General features: G+C 38.4%; 1 protein-coding gene across 2 annotated transcripts in view; it reads left to right on the top strand.

Annotated features, from left to right (window-relative positions):
• Window positions 1-21,120, top strand: part of ATP6V1H (ATPase H+ transporting V1 subunit H) — a 113,952-nt gene that overhangs the window by 54,403 nt on the left and 38,429 nt on the right. For both annotated transcript variants that reach the window (XM_008255525.5, XM_008255526.5), the window contains 3 exons: window positions 872-1,050; window positions 3,303-3,428; window positions 14,854-14,955. In XM_008255525.5, the coding sequence (XP_008253747.1) occupies window positions 872-1,050; window positions 3,303-3,428; window positions 14,854-14,955 (407 nt within the window). The remainder of the gene's footprint in view (window positions 1-871; window positions 1,051-3,302; window positions 3,429-14,853; window positions 14,956-21,120) is intronic.

The raw sequence follows: 21,120 nt of genomic DNA, 5'->3' as shown, positions 1-21,120 counted from the left end.
TCACGAGTTCCTTTGCTATTTTTGTAAGTACTCTTGAAAGCAGAAAATTGTAGAAGGCTATGGAATTTTCTGGAATCAGAACACTTTTCTAATAATTGTTCAAGCAGGAGAGTTTTTCACTTTTCCCTGTTGTTCTTTGATTAGCCATTGGGGAAGATGACTGAGTGGAAACTAGAGATATTTGAAGAAACCTTTTTTCTAAGTACGTTAGGTGGGCAACGAACATGTTCACTGCAGTATGCTCAGGAGCAAGGTTGCAAGGAGGAAGGATTGCAATGGATTTCATAGTTAATATGTTCAGTATTTTGGGATTAAACATGACAATAGGTCTGATTTGATTTCATCATCATTTAAAAAAAATCATCTATTATTTTTCACTTTATGTTTCTGTGTGGGAGCAAACTGTTGAAATACTTACTTAAGGTATACTAAGCTGATCTTCTGTATATTAAGATAATCGAAAATGAATCTTGATGTGAATGGAAGGGGAGAGGGAGTGGGAAAGGGGAGGGTTGTGGGTGGGAGGGACGGTATGGGGGGGGAAGCCATTGTAACCCATGAGTTGTACTTTGGAAATTTATATTCATTAAATAAAAGATTAAAAAAAAATATGTTCAGTATTTTGAGATTCATGTGGATCAATAATTAAGGATGTTTAGTAAGCCAGTTATTATGTAAGTAATCATAAATAGGTTTCTGATAAAGGACGGGCTCAGGAAATAAGTTAGGATTTGAGATAAAGTCATCCACTTAAGGTGATGGTTAAACCTGAGATTAGGCAGAAGAGAGAAGGGTAAAAGAAAATGCAGAAGTCTTAGAACAGCACATGACAAATTATGTAGCTTCTCATTATCTGTTTGTCTTAACCCAGAACTTTTTAGAAAAATCAACTGAAAGAGAAACTCGCCAAGAATATGCTTTGGCAATGATTCAGTGCAAAGTTCTGAAGCAGTTGGAGAACTTGGAACAGCAGAAATATGATGACGAAGATATCAGTGAAGATATCAAATTTCTTCTGGAAAAACTTGGTGAGAGTGTCCAGGATCTTAGGTGTGTTGTTCTTTTTGAATTTGCACATGCTAGATCTGTTGGGCTTTGTTTCACTTGCATAGCTTTTTAAGAAAATCTGAATTTTTACCAACTATTAGAATCAAGTGAGACATCTTGTGTTAAGACGCCACACTTACATGGCGGTGTTTGGTCAGAGCTGTGTGTGACCTCTTCGTTTTCTGTTTAGAGCCTGAGTGCCTTACTCTCACAGGATGTTGGCCTGAACCTGGAACTCCTTGGGAGTCTTTTTAGGCAGCAATGGGACTTGGTTAATTTGTCAATGTTTGTTCAATTTGGAAAGTATTTTTTTCTATTTTTGAATGTTCTATTGGCATATTTTATTTTTTTATATTAGAAATCATAGAAATGTTATACATAAAAAAGAGGCCTCTTGCATAGTATATACTGAAGGGTCTCATTGCACCTGCCATCTTCTCCACCCAGTTTCCCTCCTCTGGATTTCTTTATTTGCTTCCAGAAGCCTCCTAGTCCCTTTTCCTTCCCCTCATCCCCCATACCTGGGGTTTTATACAGCCTTCTGCATCTTGTTTTGTTTAGTAATATCTTGATGATTTTCCCCATTAACAAGTATATTCTTTGTTTTTAAACTATTGACATATTTCTCTGGAAATAGAACCCTTCCTGTAGGTGGATTGGGTTTGGGAGCCAAAGCTGACTTGGACTTGAATTGTTTGACTATTTTCTCCATATGCATGGAGAAAAACATTCTGAATTTTTCTTTTGATTTCACAGTCATCAAAATGCTAATTTTGCATGATTTATTGTGAGGTTCCTACTGCCCAGCAATCCCTTCAGTGCAGTTCTGAGGGACCTTAAAAAAGTTCATAGAAAACACATAAATATGCACTATAAACATAACTATGAAACTTTTAGATACCAAAATAAACTTTACCTGTTAATTCCAGTTTTCATGAACTCTTTGAAGTGCCTCCATATATGCTATATAAATGTGTTTACTGGATAATTCAGTGAAGCCATAATGCCAGAGGATTTCATAGAGGTGGGAGCTGCTCTCTAAATCAGTGATTTGTGATAATTTTTACATGGAGGGATGCAATTATTACATTTTATAATTTCAAATAGGGAGAAGTTAATTACAATATGATAGGTCAGCAATAGGCTTCACAATTATAAAATTTATTATTATGTCTATTTTAAGAAATATGATCAATTCTGTAATCATCAAGGCTTGCTTTTAAAAATAATATTAATGATAGCTTTCTAAATTATTTAATTCATGTAGGCCAATTATTATTACTTACTGCTATTTCATCTTGAATTTCATAATTTGAAAAATACTATTTTTGATGTGAAGGTAATAGGATAATGGATGCAGCTGAAAGAAGTGTCTCTGTTTTTCTTTAGGTTTGGATATGAAAGTTAAAAATACTGACCTACTTTTTATAATAACTGACCTTACATTAAATTACTACCTTATTCAAACTGATCAACTTACCTAGAATATCCCAGTTATGTGGAATTATCAGTCGATGCTGAGATGCTACATTTCTTTTTAAAATTTTTTGCTTGAAAGAAAGTCTAAGCAAATTCTGATACTATGTTTGCCAACTAGCCTACCTCATTAAAAATGTTCATATTGTAAAGCTTCAAATAACAAACTAACAAATGATGAATAGTTTTTGAATCAAGGTGAATTATAGTTTGTTGTATACAGAAGTTTTATATTAAATTCATCTATAATGGATTCATTTAATGAATATGTTACCTCTACATTGTTGATAATCATATTATAAAATGTACTGATACTTTTGTGATATTGCTTTTGTGATATATTATGGTGGTTTGTGATATTTATACTTTCTATTTAGAGTTTATTATTTTGTGTACAAGGACTATGATTTTACATAATTTACATTAATATCTCTAGTAGTCTGCAAATTTTAAGTGCATAGTGATAGGAATTCTGGTAGATCTTTTTTTTTTTTTTTTTTACTGATATACATTCATGTATATATCGAGGTAAGGATTTTTGAAGGCAAGAACTCATTTCAGTGTTGCCTGCCAAGCATGCAAATGTAACAGGAGTGTTGCATTTTAATACCCTAAGTAAAATTTTACATGATTTGTTAGATATTTTAAAGTTGTTTACACTTTGTTTGATGGCACTGTTAATATATAAAGGATGGTTAGTTTTGTAAGTAAATCATCAGTGAAGATGTTGCATTTTGATTCAGATTTGTAAACTTTGAATTCTATGGAAATTTTTATAGCTCATTTGATGAGTACAGTTCGGAACTTAAATCTGGAAGGTTGGAATGGAGTCCTGTGCACAAATCTGAGAAATTTTGGAGAGAGAATGCAGTGAGGTTAAATGAGAAGAATTATGAACTCTTAAAGTAAGTTTTTTATTCCTCTTTTCAAATATTCACTGGCACGTTTTTGTCACTCTTTAAATTTAGTAGTCTAAAAGTTGTGTGGATGTGGTTTTTTTCCTCTCCCTTTCTGTTTCTCTCAAAACATCTGTTTGCTAAAACATTTGTTAGCACTGTTTGCTAAAAATAACATCTCCTCTGGTGCTTTGAGGTTTGCCTTTGTCATAATAAGATGGCCAAATATGTGTAAGTATCTTTCCTTTTTAGTGAGATATAATTCACATATCATACAATTCATCTGCTAGAAGTGTACAGTTCAGTGGTTTTCGTATATACGCAGATATGTACAGCCATCAACACTGTCCATTGTGAGCATTTTCATCACTTCAGAAAGAAACCTTATATTCTGTAGCTGTCAGATCTCTGTCCACCCATTTGCCTATCCTTAAGTGACCACAAATCTGTGTTCTGAAGATTTTCCTACTATAGAAATTTCATACAAATGGCATAATTTAGTATTTGTCCTTTTGTGACTGGCTTCTTTTGCTTACCATAATATATTGAAGCTTCACCAATGTTTTTATTCCTTTTTATGGTTGAACAATATTTGTTTTGGTCAGTGTTTCGTTACTACAATGAAAGTACTGGAGGCAGCCTAACTTTATGAAGAAGAGGTTTATTTGGCCCAGAGTTCTAGAGGTTCACAGTTCAGTTCAGTGGACTCTCTTGGTTCAGCTTCTGGTGATGGCAGTTTTTCTTTCTGGCAGAGTCCGTGAGGTGCACAGGGCATCATGTGGCAAGAAACAGGGAGCATGAGTGTGTACACTGGTCTCTCTTCTTATAAAGCTGCCATTGTTCAATCATGGGGGCTCTACCCTGTTGACCTGATTCTACCTGATCACTTCCCAAAGGTTCTATCTCAAAACAGCATAGTTGCATTAGGTTTTCAGCCTCTTCGTTCCATTAACATAAATAAGACTTTAGGAACTTAACCCCTAAGTTTGGTGGGACAAACATTCAAACCATAGCAATATTCATTGTATGGCTAAGAACACATTTTATTTATTCACTTATCAGTTCATGGATGTTTGAGTTATTTCTACCTTTTTTTTTTTTTAAGATTTATTTATTTACTCTAAAGAGTTACACAGAGGAGAGGTAGAGGTAGAGGTAGAGGTAGAGGTAGATGTAGAGGTAGGCCCTCCATCCGCTGGCTCACTCCCCAAATGGCTGCAACGGCCGGAGCTGCACCAATCCAAAGCCAGGAGACAGGAGCTTCTTCCAGGCCTCCTATGCGGGTGCAGGGGTCCAAGGACCTGGGCCATCTTCCACTGCTTTCCCAGGCCACAGCAGAGAGCAGGATCAGAAATGGAGCAGTTGGGATGCCACAGGAGATGCTGGCACAGCAGGGGCAGCCCCACCTGCTATGCCACAGCTAAGGCTCCTCTACCTTCTTGTTATTATGAATAATGCTGCCAGTAATACTTGCAATACAAAGTGTTGTGCAGAATTGTATTTTTGTTACCTTTGCCTGGTTGGGTACCTGTAAGTACAATTGCAGAGTCATGTAGTAGCTCTGTTTAGCCATTTGATGAACTACCGAAGTGCTTTCTAGCACTTTGTAGTGGTAGATGCAATATATGAGGGTTCTGATTTTTCCACCTCTTTGCCAAGACTTGTTAGTATATGACCTTTTGATTCTACAATCTTAGTGGGTTTGCAGCTGTATCTCTTTGTAGTTTCTGTTTGTATTTTTGGATGGCAAATGTTCTCAAGCATCTTTTCATGTGTTTATTGTACACTTGTATATCTTTGGCAAAGTTTGTATTCAGATTCTTTTTTTTGAAAAAAGTTTATTTTATTTATTTGAAAAGCAGAGTTACAGAGAGAGAGAGGGAGGGAGAGAGAGAGAGAGAGACAGATAGACAGAGACAGAGAGACAGAGAGAGGTCCTCCATCTGCTGGTTCACTCCCCAAATGACCACAGTGGCTGGGCTGTGCCAGCCCGAAACCAGTAGCCAGGAGCTTCTTCTGGGTCTCCCATGCTGGTGCAGGGCCCAAGGACTTGGACATCCTCTGCTGCTTTTCCAGGAACATTAGCAGGGAGCTGGATCAGAAGTGGAGCAGCTGGGACTCCAACTGGCACTCATATGGAATGCCGGTGCAACCGGCGGCAGCTAACTCTCTACTCCACAATGTTGGCCCCACTTACTCATTTTTTTTTTAAGATTTGTTTATTTGAAAGGCAGAATGTAGATAAAGAAAAGGAGAGAAGAAGAGAAAGAAAAGCAGGAGAAAGGGAGGAAGTAGTGGTAGAGGGAAAGAATCTTCCATCTGCTGGTTAACTCCTTAAATGCCTACAGTGGTGAGGCTGGGCCAAGCTGAAGTCAGGAGCCAGGAACTCTATCTGAGTTTTCAATATGGGTAGCAGGAACCCAAGTACTTGGGCCATCATCTGCTGCCTTCCCAGGTATACTGGCAGGAAGCTGGATCAAAAGCAGAGAATCCAGGACTCAAACTAGTACTCAGATAGGAGATGAGGGTGTCGCAACCAGTGGCTTAACCCATGTGCCACATGCTTGCCCTATCTTTGCTCAGCTTTTAGTTGAGTTGCCATTTTTTTCTTTAGTTGTAAAGGTTCTTTATACAGTGCTTCTCAATTTAGAATGGGGTTACATCCTGATAAATGTTATAAGTCAAAAATTCATTTAATTTCCATTCTACTGAACACAATAGCTTAGCAACACAGTATCCTATAGGGAATCAGTGGTTTGCACTCAGTGTATCATGGCAGACTGAGAGCTGATTTTGGTGCTGCTGCCCATTATCCAAGGATCACACTACATGCTGCTAGCCTGGCAAAATAAAATTTGAAGCATAGTTTCTACTGTTTGCCTATCAAACTTTTGTTCCATCATAAAGTTGAAAAATCATAAATCAAACTGTTGTAACCTGAGGATTATATATACTGGATATAAGTCCCTCATTTGAAATGTGACTTGCAAATATTTTTCCCATTTTGTGAGTTGTCTTCTCTCTTTCTTGATAGTATCCGTCAAAACATAAATGTTTTAAACTTTTGGTCCAGTTCATTTTGTTTTGTCTTTGGCTCCTCTTGCCAAAAATAAATTGACTCTAGACACATGTATTTGTTTCTGGACTCTCCATTGGTCTGATGGCTATCCTGATACAGCACCACACTGTCTTGATTACTATTGCTTTATATTAGGTTTCAAAAAGAGGAAGTGTGAGTCCTCTCCCTTTCTACCTCAATCCCTTCCCCTTCCTTCCTGTTTCTCACTTTATTTGGTCAGTCTCCCATTGATGGATATTTAAGATTATTTCCAGATTTTCCTGTTAATTCATTGCAAGAATTACTGTAACTTTTTATCAACTTTAATTTTTTTTCATTTTCAATTATCTTTATATACAGAAGATCGATTTAGTATATATTAAGTAAAGATTTCATCAGTTTGCACCCACACAGAAACACAAAGTGTAAAATACTGTTTACTAGTTATAGCATTACTTCACATTGGACAACACATTAAGGACAGATCCCACATGAAAAGTAAGTACACAGTGACTCTGTTGTTGACTTAACAATTTGACACTCTTGTTTATGGTGTCAGTAATCTCCCTAGGCTCTAGTCATGAGTAGCCAAGGCTATGGAAGCCTTTTGAGTTCTCTGACTTTGATCTTATTCCGACAGGGCCATAGTCAAAGTGGAAGTTCTCTCCTCCCTTCAGAGAAAGGTACCTCCTTCTTTGATGGCCCCGTTCTTTCCACTGGGATCTCACTTGCAGAGATCTTTCATTTAGGTCTTCTTCTTCTTCTTTTTTTTGTTTTTGTTTTTGTTTTTGTTTTTGTTTTTGTTTTTTTCCAGAGTGTCTTGGCTTTCCATGCCTAAAATACTCTCCTGGGCTCTTCAGCAGATCCAAATGCCTTAAGGGCTGATTCTGAGGCCAGAGTGCTATTTAGGACATCTGCCATTCTATGAGTCTGCTGTGTATCCTGCTTCCCATGATGGAGCATTCTCTCCTTTTTTGATTCTATCAGTTAGTATTAGCAGACACTAGTCTGTTTGTGTGATCCCTTTGACTCTTAGACCTATCAGTGTGATCAATTGTGAACTGAAATTGATCACTTGGACTAGTGAGATGGCATTGGTACATGCCACCTTGATGGGATTGTATTGGGATCCCCTGGCATGATTCTAACTCCACCATTTGGGGCAAGTCCGATTGAGCATGTCCCAAATTGTACATCTCCTCCCTCTCTTATTACCACTCTTATATTTAACAGGGATCACTTTTCAGTTAAAATTTAAACACCTAAGAATAATTGTGTGTTAATCACAGAGTTCAACCAATAGTTCTAGAACAAAACAAAAAAAATACTAAAATGGATGAAGTATTACATTGTACATCAACAGTCAGGACAAGAGCTGATCAAGTCACTGTTTCTCATAGTGTCGATTTCACTTCAACAGGTTTCCCCTTTGGTTGAGCAGAAAGTACTTGTGTAATCATATATTCCCTGGGGCTGGCGCTGTGGCACAGTGGGTTAATGCCCTGGCCTAAAGTGCTGGCATCCCATGTATGTGCCAGTTCGAGACCCAGCTCTACACTTCCAATCCAACTCTCTGCTGTGGCCTGGGAAAGCAGTGGAAGATGGCCCAAGTCCTTGGGCCTCTGCACCTGCGTGGGAGACTGGGAAGAAGTTCCTGGTTCCTGACTTCAGATTGGTGCAGCTCCGGCCATTGCGGTCAAATGGGGAGTGAACCATCAGATGAAAGACCTCTCTCTGCCTCTCCTCTCTCTGTGTAAAAAAAAAAAAAAATCATGTATTCCCTCTGTCTCCAGCAGCAGTTTCCCTGTTTTAACATCTTGTATTAGGGTATGGCACCCTTTTTTACAGTTGATAAACCAATATTGATACTTTATTAACTGAAGTCCATAATTTATATTATATTAGGGTTCACTTTTCTTATTGTATAGTTTACTCTCTGTGTTTTATGGTTCTATTGGTTTTGACAAGATTATCTTTCCTCCTTGGTTGGAGAAAGTTGACTATAGTTGTGTGGTTCTATTTCTGGGCTGTCTATTCTGTTTTATTTGTTCTTTTGCCAAAATCACACTGCCTTGATTATTGTAGCTTTACAGTAAGTTATCAAGCTGGTGGTGCTAGTCCTCTGACTTTGTTGTTCTTCTTCAGTGTTTTAATGGCCATTCTGAACTTTTTGGCTTTCCATAACTTGAAAATATAAGGAAACAAACTTTAGTTTGTTTGCCAGTATTTGTATAATAAGTTGCTAGAATTTTGATTGGGATTGCTTTGAATCTATAGATTGAGCAGAGAAGAATTTTATTTTATTTTATTTTTTTATTTTTTATTTTTTATTTATTTATTTTTTTGACAGGCAGAGTGGACAGTGAGAGAGAGAGACAGAGAGAAAGGTCTTCCTTTGCCGTTGGTTCACCCTCCAATGGCCGCCGCGGCCAGCGCGCTGCGGCCGGTGCACCATGCTGATCCGATGGCAGGAGCCAGGAGCCAGGTGCTTTTCCTGGTCTCCCATGGGGTGCAGGGCCCAAGCACCTGGGCCATCCTCCACTGCACTCCCTGGCCGCAGCAGAGGGCTGGCCTGGAAGAGGGGCAACCGGGACAGAATCCGGCGCCCCAAGCAGAGAAGAATTGATAGCTTGAAACAATGGAGTTTTCCTACCTATGAACATGGAATATCTTTCCACTTGGATTTTATTTGATTTCTTTCGTTTCTCTCCTATTTTCCTCATAGAGATCTTGTACTTGTTTTAGTAGATCTATACCTAGGTATTTTGGTTTTTAATCTCAGATTACAATTGTTCATTGATGGTGTATAGGAAAGAATTGGCTGTTAATTAACCTTGTATTCCACAACTTTGCTGTAATTGCTTATTTCTTTTATCCCTTCTTGTTTTGTCTTTAAACTAGCTAGTACCTCCAGCCTCCAGTGAATGAGTCTATAGTGAGTGGGGATGTTCTTGCTTTGTTTCCAGTCTTAAGGGAAAGATCTGTTTCTTATTATTCAGTCTGATATTAGTTGTAGATTTTCTTCCTTATCAAGTTGAAAGAATTCCCTTATATTCCTAATTTGCTGAGATTTTTTTATCATGGATGGATATTGAATTTTGTCAAGTGATTTTTTTCCTACGTATATTGCTGTGATCATGTGTTTTTTTATTCTTTAGTCTGTTGATGTGATGGAGTACATTAATTGATTCTCAAATATTGAACTAGTCTTGTATACTTGGAATCAGTGCTGACTGTGGTATGTCATTCTTTTTATATATTGTTGGATTTGATTTGCTATTTTTTGGAGGATTTTTTCATGTATATTTATGATGTCTTTGTCTGATTTGGGGATTATGGTAATGTTGGTCTAATAGAATGAGTCAAGAAGTGTTCCCTCTGCTTCTGTTTTTTTGAAGAGATTATAGAGAATTGGTGCCACTTGCTTTTTCAGTGTTTGATGGAATTCACCAGTGAGACTGTCTGGGCCTCTTGCTTTCTCTTTTGGAGGTTATACATTTTTGATTTAATATTTTTTGTAGATGCAGACCAATTCAGATTATTTGTTGGGTCTCTAGGAATTTTTCTTTCTTCTTATTCTTTATAGACAGTGAGAGAGAGAGAGAAAAAGGTCTTCCTTCCGTTGGTTCACTCCCCTAATAGCCGCTACGGCCGGCGCTGCGCCGCCGATCTGAAGCCAGGAGCCGGGTGCTTCTCACGGTCTCCCATGCGGGTGCAGGACCCAAGCACTTGGACCATCCTCTACTGCCTTCCCGGGCCACAGCAGAGAGCTGGACTGGAAGAGGAGCAACCCAACCAGGACTAGAACCCCGCATACCAGCGCTGCAGGTCGAGGGTTAGCCAAGTGAGCCATGGCACCGGCCCTTTTTATTGAGAGGTAGAGTTACAGACAGTGAGAGGAGGAGACAGAGAGAAAGGTCTTCTGTCCGATGGTTCACTCCCCAAATGGCCGCAATGTCCAGAGCTGCGCCATCCGAAGCCAGGAGCCAGGTGCCTCTTCCCAGACTCGTACATGGGTGCAGGGGCCCAAGGACTTGAGCCATCTTATACTGCTTTCCCAGGCCATAGCAGAGAGCTGGATTGGAAAAGGAGCAGCCGGGACTAGAACCAGCGCCCATATGGGATGCCAGTGCCATAGGCGGAGGATTAACCTACTGTATCACAGCGCTGGCCCCGAATTTTTTTTTTTTTTCAAAATAGTCCTTGCTTAATCTTTAGGAGTTAATCAATTACCCTTTAAGTATTCCTGACAACTGATGGATCCAATAGCAGTATTTGCTCCCAGTAAGCTTTGATTCTCTGTCTTCACCCCTCTAACTTGTGGTGGAAGTTTTCTCTGGGACCGCAATTTTCTGATTCCTGGATCTATAATGAATTATTGATTTTTAGTTTGACTAGGGTTTTGCTTGTGGGGATGGAATGATGAGTTCTATGCTGTTTACATGTTGAACTGGAAGTCAGTTCTTTTTATGATGGTTTTGACTATTGTGGGTCCCATTGCTAGTTCAGGTGAATTTTAGAATCACCTTGTTAATTTCTCCAAAAAACTGGTTGGGAATCTATTGAGGATTTTTTGAAACTTTCAATTTGGGAAATATTGGCATTTTAATAGCATTCACTATTCATATTTATGAGCAATATGTTTCTCCACTTATTTAGGTTATTTAAAGTTACTTCTAAATTTTTTTCCTTTTGATGCTATTGTGAACTGGAATTTTTTTTTAAAGATTTATTTATTTATTTATTTGAAAGTCACAGTTACATACTGAAGGAGAGGCAAGGAGAGAGAGAGGGAGAGGTCTTCCATCTGCTGGTTCACTCCCCAATTGGCTGTAACGGCTAGAGCTGTGCCGATCCAAACCCAGGAGCTCCTTCTAAGTCTCCAACGTGCGTGCGGGGGCCCAAGGATTTGTGCCATCCTCCACTGCTTTCCCAGGCCATAGCAGAGAGCTGGGGCTTCCAGTGGAGCAGCCGGGACTTGAGCTGGCACCCATATGGGATGCCAGAGCTTCAGGCTGGGGCTTTAACCTGCTGTGCTGCAGCACCAGCCCCACCATTTTTGTTTTTAACAGCAAAAAAAGAGCTTGGATATTGTTTTTTAAATGTAATCTTTGGAAAAGCTTAATATAATGGAGGGAAGCTTTTAGCAAATGATTACTAAAGCATTATGTGTATCTTCATTATGATACACATAATAAGAGCCTTTCAGAGTCTGTGTTCTGTTTTCTTGCATTAGCTTTTAATTTTTATTGTTCCTTCAGATTACTTCTTTTACCTTTGTTGTTTTTCTGTGTAGCTGAAAACACTGATATGTGGTATTTTGTTTTATTTTTATGTGATGATGAGAAATTTGAAATCAATGTTTATCTTTAATTTTTATTCCAATAAATTATCTGCGTGAAATCATGAAATGATTGATGGGATGGTTAGATGACTGACAGGAAAAGCATGGCAGGGCTGCCTTCAAATTAGTTGATAAAATTGATGCTAATGAATTCTTTATTTAATTTTACTATTTAAAAAAACCAAGTACTTCTGGGTCCCCCCCACCCCCTATCTGTGGAAAACCACACTTACATTAGATTATGACCTATTTTCTGTCCATTCCAAACTTAGCAAGTATCTAAGTTTATTTTTCCTTCTATCACTTTGAGCATAATAATATATAGAAAATAATTTTCTTAAAACAAAAATTTAAATACCAAGAAATCTCTGAAGTTAAGAGGCTGTATTGCAATGTTACAGGTGCTCATCAAAATAAAGGAGTCGTCCTTGGACAGTTTCCCTTGGCCACTAGCAGCATGGCAGATAGCATTTGAAAAATGTCCATGGACTCTAAAAAGGCAGGGCATTTTATAGGTAAAACTGAAGGAGAAAAAAATGTAAGTCACTTATATTGAACCTACACTGTCTATAAATAAGAGGGGTAGAACAATAGCCAATGGACTAAGTCCTGCGATAGAGGATAGTCCATGAAGAAAAGTGGTTGCTGCTTGTTGACTGGTTAATTCTGTTTGTCTGCTTGTCTGCTGCTTGTTGGCTGGTTAGTTGTGTTGCCTTTTTGTCTTATTTTCTCATGGAGGAAAGGAATGTGAAATAATTTCTTTTTGTCTTGTCTTTATTGGTTTAGCCCAGAGCTGTCAGTTTAATATAATCCTCTCTGAACTCTTTCTTCTGTCTTCTACCTTGTAACTTATTTTAGGACATCTGAGAATTCTTACCACCTTGTAGTTTGTAACTCATAATTTTGAACTAAGTATATATTTTTTGAAAAGGGAGATATTCTGAAATAGAAGAAAACATGGAGATGATAGAGGAAAAAGCAAAGGATGAGAGAGCACAAACAGATTTATGAACCTGGGGAAAATGTTGTGAAAGAGGACAACAGCAAATTTATTGAGTGATTAAGTAGAATAATAATGTAAATTTTGTTTAGATTTGAATAGACCTTTTTAAAGAGTACGTTTCCAGCAAATGTCAGAGTAGGAATTCACATTTAGTTCAAATACGAAGCTGCAGTATGTTGCTATTTGGACACCATGGGAGAATGTGACAAAATTAGGGCTTGTGGTTGATGTGGTGATAGGAATTTGGATTAGAATTGATGAATCCATTGTTGACTTAACAATAGTAGTAAGAGACAACTTGGAGGGAGCTCTCTTTTTTCTTACCACAAGAATCCTTTTCTTTGAACCTGTTCTTTGAACATTTTTTATAGATGATTTGAGTATAGAAGTAGCATGCTCAGCATATTTACAGATAATAATACTTTCACTGTTGCTGAAGATATTCAGTGGACCAAATGGCCCTACAGGATAACCATAAAAATCATTTCTGTGTTTCATAGATAGGATGAGAAATCTGATTACTTCCAATTCTAAGAATCTTTAAGGCAAAGACAATGCTTTACAAATGTTGATGGATCCTGCTAGAATGCAGATTCACCAGTAGGTCTAGAGTAGGGCCTGTTAGTTAGTATTTCTAGTAAGTATCCAGATGATACAGCTGCTGGTGTATATGCCATATCTTGAATGACACGAGTGTCAGCTCTATGGAGACACTTAAGTCACTGGTTTAAGGCAGTAATTGGCAAATACTTTCTGTTTAGGCCCAGATAGAAAATATTTTAGGGTTTGTGAGCTGTGAGTGTAGCTGTGTTCCATTAAAATTTTATTTAAAAGAAGAGAAAGCAGCCATGTTTGTACTTGAGATGTGATTTTTCTGACCTATGGTTTGAGGTATTCAGAGCAAATGATATGTTATGCATTTGAGGAATTTTATGTTAGGTTAATTTGATTATGATTTCATAAAATAATTTCTTAATACTAAATTTCAATAAAAATATCAAAGACACTTAATTCTTTGAAATTATTAAGCTGTTTCAGTTGAATTAAATTTAATTTTTAAATAATTTGCAAGCTAACCTTTTGGAAAGAGCATCCATAGTTTGATGTGTTAAAAATATAATTGTGTGAAGAGTTTCTATGAGAGAGAACTCAGAAATAAAACTTAACTCAATGTGCATTTCTTCATTTTCCCTAGCAATTTGTTACGCCATTTATGCTCTGCTTGAAGGATGAATTGAGAACATCGGGAATTATCTATGTATTGAATGGTCTCCATTTGCAAGCATGAGGGGCAGTCCTTTCCCAGTTCCTTGGGTTCTGAGCAGCATCAGTGTCCACCCCTTCACTCCCTAGGATCTGTACACCCCTGGGTATATGGTGGTCCTTGAGGAGGGAGACCAGAACTATGGCAGAGGAAGCCTTCTCTGATGTTAGTCCTTCGCTCCTGTTCTTAGAAGTCCCTTTTGGGTTCCAATAGAAATATTAGTTGGTATGGTTGCCTTGTAGAGAGTGTGAGGGGGACATGGAAGTCAGGATAGTAGTTGTGGGTTGCTGTCTTCTAAGAAACATTTGCTGTTGGGGTTTTAATTCTGTTTGTGACGTTTGTGTTATGTGTGCTCAGGGCTCAACCTACCATCTTGATCATAGGATGCTGAAAGGAATTTTCTCCACTACTAATAGTAGGGCCTGTGGTTTACAAGTGATTCATCAAGAAAATATAATTAGCAAAGATCCACTTGTAATCTTACTGAAATAACTTTAACTGATATTCTAGTTGTCTCTCTTGAGAGAGAGTAGGCGTCCTTGATGTTTAGGGAACTGCGCATCATAAACGTTGTGAATCTGAAAGTAATCAGTTATGTATGTATAAAGGTTTTAAAACTGCTAACTTATATGTAATAGTGAAATCCTTGGCAAAATATATTTATAGATATCTATTTTTAGGATGATACCTGTGTTATAGCTACACTGTGTTGTGCTTCATAGAAAAATTAGAACTTGATCTCTCTTTGAATTAAATTTATTTCAGAATCTTGACAAAACTTCTAGAGGTGTCAGATGACCCCCAAGTCTTAGCTGTGGCTGCTCACGATGTTGGAGAATATGTGCGGCATTATCCACGGGGCAAACGGTAAGACAAAACCATTGTTCTCATTTGGATTTGTTGAAATCTTCAACACAGGCTCCTAGATCATGAACATATCTGAAATAGAGCGGTTTAGTGAAAGAACTAGTGGAGTAAATGAAATAAAAATCACCATAGTAGTGGGTATTATGACAAACTCAGTTAAAAATTGGATAGTATAAAAACGACTACACTTGCTTACTATTTTATAGTAGCCACCAGAGATCACATTAAAAATTTTATGTTAGATATTTTCTTCAATTTGTATAATTAATTCACTCATTATTATTTGAGCACTGTTATTTTTTTAACTACCCTTTGTAACCACAGAGCTGAATTAGACATTGTTTTTGACTTTAGTAAGATTCAAAGTACAAAAGGAAAACATTTGTAAAGAAAAGTTACAGTAGGTGCATGATAATGGAATTATATATTTCAAAGTATTGAAGCATAGGAAGAGACAGGTAAGGTTTCATAGAGGAAGTGATACTGTCACATCATTTAAATTTTCTTAAATGTTCATACATTGCTTACAAAAATGGGTGGATTTATTTTGGAAAATTGAGAAATCAAAGAGTCAGTATTATAAGGGAGAAAACATTAAATGGGGCAAAAAGCCTTTTTTATTTTGTTGGAAAAATAGTAATCCTTAATGTGCTGTACATTGAGATTTAATGCTATAACGAGTACTCAAACAATATATTTCACTTTGTGTTTCTATGGGGGTGCAAACTGTTGAAATCCTTACTTAATGCATTCTAAACTGATCCTCTGTAAAAAAAAAAAAAGAAATTATCAATTCCCAACTTGACTCTCACTGGGATTAAACATGACAATAGGTCTGCTCTGATTTCATCATCATTTTAAAAAAAATCATCTATTATTTTTCACTTTATGTTTCTGTGTGGGAGCAAACTGTTGAAATCCATACTTGATGTATACTAAGCTGATCTTCTGTATATTAAGATAATCAAAAATGAATCTTGATGTGAATGGAAGGGGAGAGGGAGTGGGAAAGGGGAGGGTTGTGGGTGGGAGGGACGGTATGGGGGGGAAGCCATTGTAATCCATAAGTCGTACTTTGGAAATTTATATTCATTAAATAAAAGTTTTAAAAAAAATACCAGATTTTAGGACATACTTCAGGGCAGTTGTAATCAAAACAGCATGGTACTGGTACAGAAACAGATGGATAGACCAATGGAACAGAATTGAAACACCAGAAATCAACCCAAACATCTACAGCCAACTTATATTTGATCAAGGATCTAAAACTAATTCCTGGAGCAAGGACAGTCTATTCAATAAATGGTGCTGGGAAAATTGGATTTCCACGTGCAGAATCATGAAGCAAGACCCCTACCTTACACCTTACACAAAAATCCACTCAACATGGATTAAAGACCTAAATCTACGACCTGACACCATCAAGTTACTAGAGAACATTGGAGAAACCCTTCAAGATATTGGCACAGGCAAAGAATTTCTGGAAAAGACCCGGGAGGCACAGGCAGTCAAAGCCAAAATCAACTATTGGGATTGCATCAAATTGAGAAGTTTCTGTACTGCAAAAGAAACAGTCAGGAGAGTGAAGAGACAACCGACAGAATGGGAAAAAATATTTGCAAACTATGCAACAGATAAAGGGTTAATAACCAGAATCTACAAAGAAATCAAGAAACTCCACAAAAACAAAACCAACAACCCACTTAAGAGATGGGCCAAGGACCTCAATAGACATTTTTCAAAAGAGGAAATCCAAATGGCCAACAGGCACATGAAAAAATGTTCAAGGTCATTAGCAATCAGGGAAATGCAAATCAAAACCACAATGAGGTTTCACCTCACCCCGGTTAGAATGGCTCACATTCAGAAATCTACCAACAACAGATGCTGGCAAGGATGTGGGGAAAAAGGGACACTAACCCACTGTTGGTGGGAATGCAAACTAGTCAAGCCACTATGGAAGGCAGTCTGGAGATTCCTCAGAAACCTGAAGATAACCTTACCGTTCCACCCAGCCATCCCACTCCTTGGAATTTACCCAAAGGAATTTAAATTGGCAAACAAAAAAGCAGTCTGCACCCTAATGTTTATTGCAGCTCAATTCACAATAGCTAAAGACCTGGAACCAACCTAAATGCCCATCAACGATAGACTGGATAAAGAAATTATGAGATATGTACTCTTTAGAATACTATACCGCAGTAAGAAACAACGAAATCCAGTCATTTGCAACAAAATGGAGGAATCTGGAACACATCATGCTGAGTGAAATAAGCCAGTCCCAAAGGGACAAATACCATATGTTCTCCCTGATCGGTGACAACTGACTGAACACCAAGAGGGAAACCTGTTGGAGTGAGGTGGACACTATGGGAAATGGTGGCTTGATCAGCATAGCCCTGACTGTTGATGAACAACTTAATACATTATCCCTCATAGTATTTTTTTTTGTCTGTTCTACTTAATATGACTGGTTTAGTTCTGTAATTGATGTACAGTTATTCTTAAGTGTTGAAAATTAACTGAAATGTGATCCCTGTTGAACATGGGAGTGGGAATGGGAGAGGGAAGAGATGTATAATTTGGGGCATGCTCAGGCTGACTTGCCCCAAGTGGTGGAGTTGGAAGCATACCAGGGGATTCCAATTCAATCCCATCGAGGTGGCATGTACCAATGCCATCTCACTGTTCCAGGTGATCAGTTTCAGTTCACAGTTGGTCATGGTGGAGGGACTGGGAGTCAAAGGGAGCACATAGACAAGTCTAGTACCTGCTAACGCTAACCAATGGAGTAAATAAAGGGGAGAGTGATCCAACATGGGAAGTGAGATACTCAGCAGACTCATAGAATGGCAGATGTCCTAAATAGCACTCTGGCCTCAGAATCAGCCCTAAAGGCATTCGGAGCTGGCTGAAAAGCTCATGAGAGTATTTCAGGCATGGAAAGCCAAGACACTCTGGCAAAAGATCTCTGCGAGTGAGATCCCAGTGGAAAGAACAGGTCATCAAAGAAGGAGGTACCTTTCTCTGAAGGGAGGAGAGAACCTCCACTTTGACTATGACCTTGTCTAAACAAGATAAGAGTCGGAGAACTCAGAGGGCTTCCATAGCCTTGGAAACTCATGACTGGAGCATAGGGAGATTACTGATGCCATAGACAGGAATGTCAATTGGTAAAGTCAACAACAGGAGTCACTGTGCACTTACACTTCTTTTTTTTTAAAAAAGATTTTTATTTATTTATTTGAGAGGTAGAGTTACAGATAGTGAGAGGGAGAGACAGAGAGAAAGGTCTTCCGTCCGTTGACTCACTCCCCAAATGGCTGCAACAGCCGGAGCTGTGCCCATCCAAAGCCAGGAGCCAGATGCCTCTTCCTGGTCTCCCACGCGGGTGCAGGGACCCAAGCACTTGGGCCATCTTCTACTGCTTTCCCAGGCCACAGCAGAGAGCTGGATTGGAAGAGGAGCAGCTGGGACTAGAACCGGCGCTCGTATGGGATGCCTGCGCCACAGGCAGAGGATTAACCTACTGCACCGTGGTGCCAGCCCCTATCTTATTTTATTTCTATATTTTATAGCTCAGGCTGCTTTGCATTGTTGCATCTTGGTAACCCTAACTCCAAAATTATGATAGTTTCATCTGAAACAGAATTTTTTGTTACTATGGAATGTAACAACATTTGGGTCCCATACTAAGCTGTCAGGATTGACACTATTATATGGAGAACTTGGCTTAGAATAGGTAAGATACAGGTTCAGATAAGCAAAGGCAAGGTTGTAGTTCAGATCCTTTTGGAATGAGGGGACTGTCTTTGACATTTGTTTTAGATTGGAATAATGTGGAAACAATGGATAATTTTGCAAAATACAGCATGATAACCTCATGGGTGTTCTGCAATTGGAGCTTTTCTTGAGGATAAATGAGAAAAGAAACAGTAGGCGAGTGACACATGGGACATTATTCAGGATATTGGTAAATACTTTAGGGAAAGTGGGAACTGCTTTAGTATGGCTAGTGAATCACTCAGTGTTTATATGGTATTCATTTTCATTTTGATTCACTAGTGCAAATCCTTGTTACTGGGTCTTGTGTAGAACTTTAATCTGGGTACACCTCAGACAGCAAGTAGCACAGGTACAAATAGGCATATAAATATGTGTGTGTGTGTGTGTGTGTGTGTGTGTTAAAGAGCTTAGTGCATTACAAGAAGCTTCAAAGACAAATGGAGGGGCAGATGTTTGGTTTAGTGGTTAGGATACCTACATCCTAAGTTTAGGTGCCTGGTTTCAGTTACCTCCTCTGGCTCTGAATTCTAGGTTCCTTCTAATGAGGACCCTAGGAGGCAGCAGTGATGGCTCGAATAGTTGGGTTCTTGCCACTCACATGGGAGACCTAGATAGAGTTCCTGGCTCCTGGTGTTGCCCTTTGCCCAGCTCCAGCCATTGAAGGTTTTTGGGAGAATGAAACTGTAGATGTGAGCTTTCTGTCTGTCTGTCCCTCTGCGTCTCAAATAAATTAAGAAAACAAGAGGAATTGAACTGGAGATAAAACACGACATTACCAGTATGATCCTGAAGACAAAGCACAAAGCAAGGGCTACCAAGAGGTAGAAGTGGTCCAGTCAAAACAAAAACAACCTGTTCAAGAGCAGTGGTTTTAACAAGCATTTTTGGAGATGCTTAAGTCATTTTGCTTTTTGACTTTCTGGAAAGCTGAAGAATAATAACATCTGCTTACTGTGAGAGTATTTTGCTTTAGCAGAAAAACACCCAGCAAAGCTTTTTCAGGAGTCCTTGTCCATTATACAAATGAGTTATTGCATATTCCTTGCAATGAACAAGGGCAGTTTTGTGAGCTTTGATGAGAAACCAAAAGATGTGCACCTTACGCTTATATTTGACTCATCTGACTTCTTTTTGTTTCCTAATGTTCAAAAAAAAAATTCTTTCTAGTGCACCCATTCTTTTTTTAATTAATAACTTAAAAAAGACTGCGTTACCATGATTAAATTTCCAGGACCCTCAATTCCTTACTGGTGGACTAAATATCATGGCTTACAAAAGTATCTTGATTTTTTAAAAAATATTTTATATAGTAAATATAAATTTTCAAAGTACAGTTTATGGATTACAATGGCTTCCCTCCCCATAACTTCCCTTCCACTCACACCCCTCCCATCTCCCGCTCCCTCTCGCATTCCATTCACATCAAGATTCATTTTCAATTATCTTTATATACAGAAGATCGATTCAGTATATATTAAGTAAAGATTTCATCAGTTTGCACCCACACAGAAACACAAAGTATAAAATACTGTTTCAGTACTAGTTATAGCACTACTTCACATTGGACAACACAGTAAGGACAGATCCCACATGAGAAGTAAGTACACAGTGACTCCTGTAGTTGACTTAACAATTTGACACTCTTGTTTATGGTGTCAGTAATCTCCCTAGGCTCTAGTCATGAATTGCCAAGGCTATGGAAGCCTTTTGAGTTCTCTGACTTTGATCTTATTCTGACAGGGTCATAGTCAAAGTGGAAGTTCTCTCCTCCCTTCAGAGAAAGGTACCTCCTTCTTTGATGGCCCCGTTCTTTCCACTGGGATCTCACTTGCAGAGATCTTTCATTTAGGTCTTCTTCTTCTTCTTCTTTTTTTTTTTTTTCAGAGTGTCTTGGCTTTCCATGCCTAAAATACTCTCCTGGGCTCTTCAGCAGATCCAAATGCCTTAAGGGCTGATTCTGAGGCCAGAGTGCTATTTAGGACATCTGCCGTTCTATGAGTCTGCTGTGTATCCTGCTTCCCATGATGGAGCATTCTCTCCTTTTTTGATTCTATCAGTTAGTATTAGCAGACACTAGTCTTGTTTGTGTGATCCCTTTGACTCTTAGACCTATCAGTGTGACCGACTATGAACTGAAATTGATCACTTGGACTAGTGAGATGGCATTGGTACATGCCACCTTGATGGGATTGTATTGGGATCCCCTGGCATGATTTTAACTCCACCATTTGGGGCAAGTCCGATTGAGCATGTCCCAAATTGTATATCTCCTCCCTCTCTTATTCCCACTCTTATATTTAACAGGGATCACTTTTCAGTTAAAATTTAAACACCTAAGAATAATTGTGTGTTAATCACAGAGTTCAACCAATAGTTCTA

The sequence above is a fragment of the Oryctolagus cuniculus genome, chromosome 6 (genome assembly GCF_051225735.1).
Source record: "Oryctolagus cuniculus isolate XC-2025 breed Fujian yellow rabbit chromosome 6, ASM5122573v1, whole genome shotgun sequence".
NCBI lineage: Eukaryota > Metazoa > Chordata > Mammalia > Lagomorpha > Leporidae > Oryctolagus > Oryctolagus cuniculus.
Note: the sequence above shows the minus strand (reverse complement) of the source record. Positions and strands in the feature narration are given on the sequence as shown.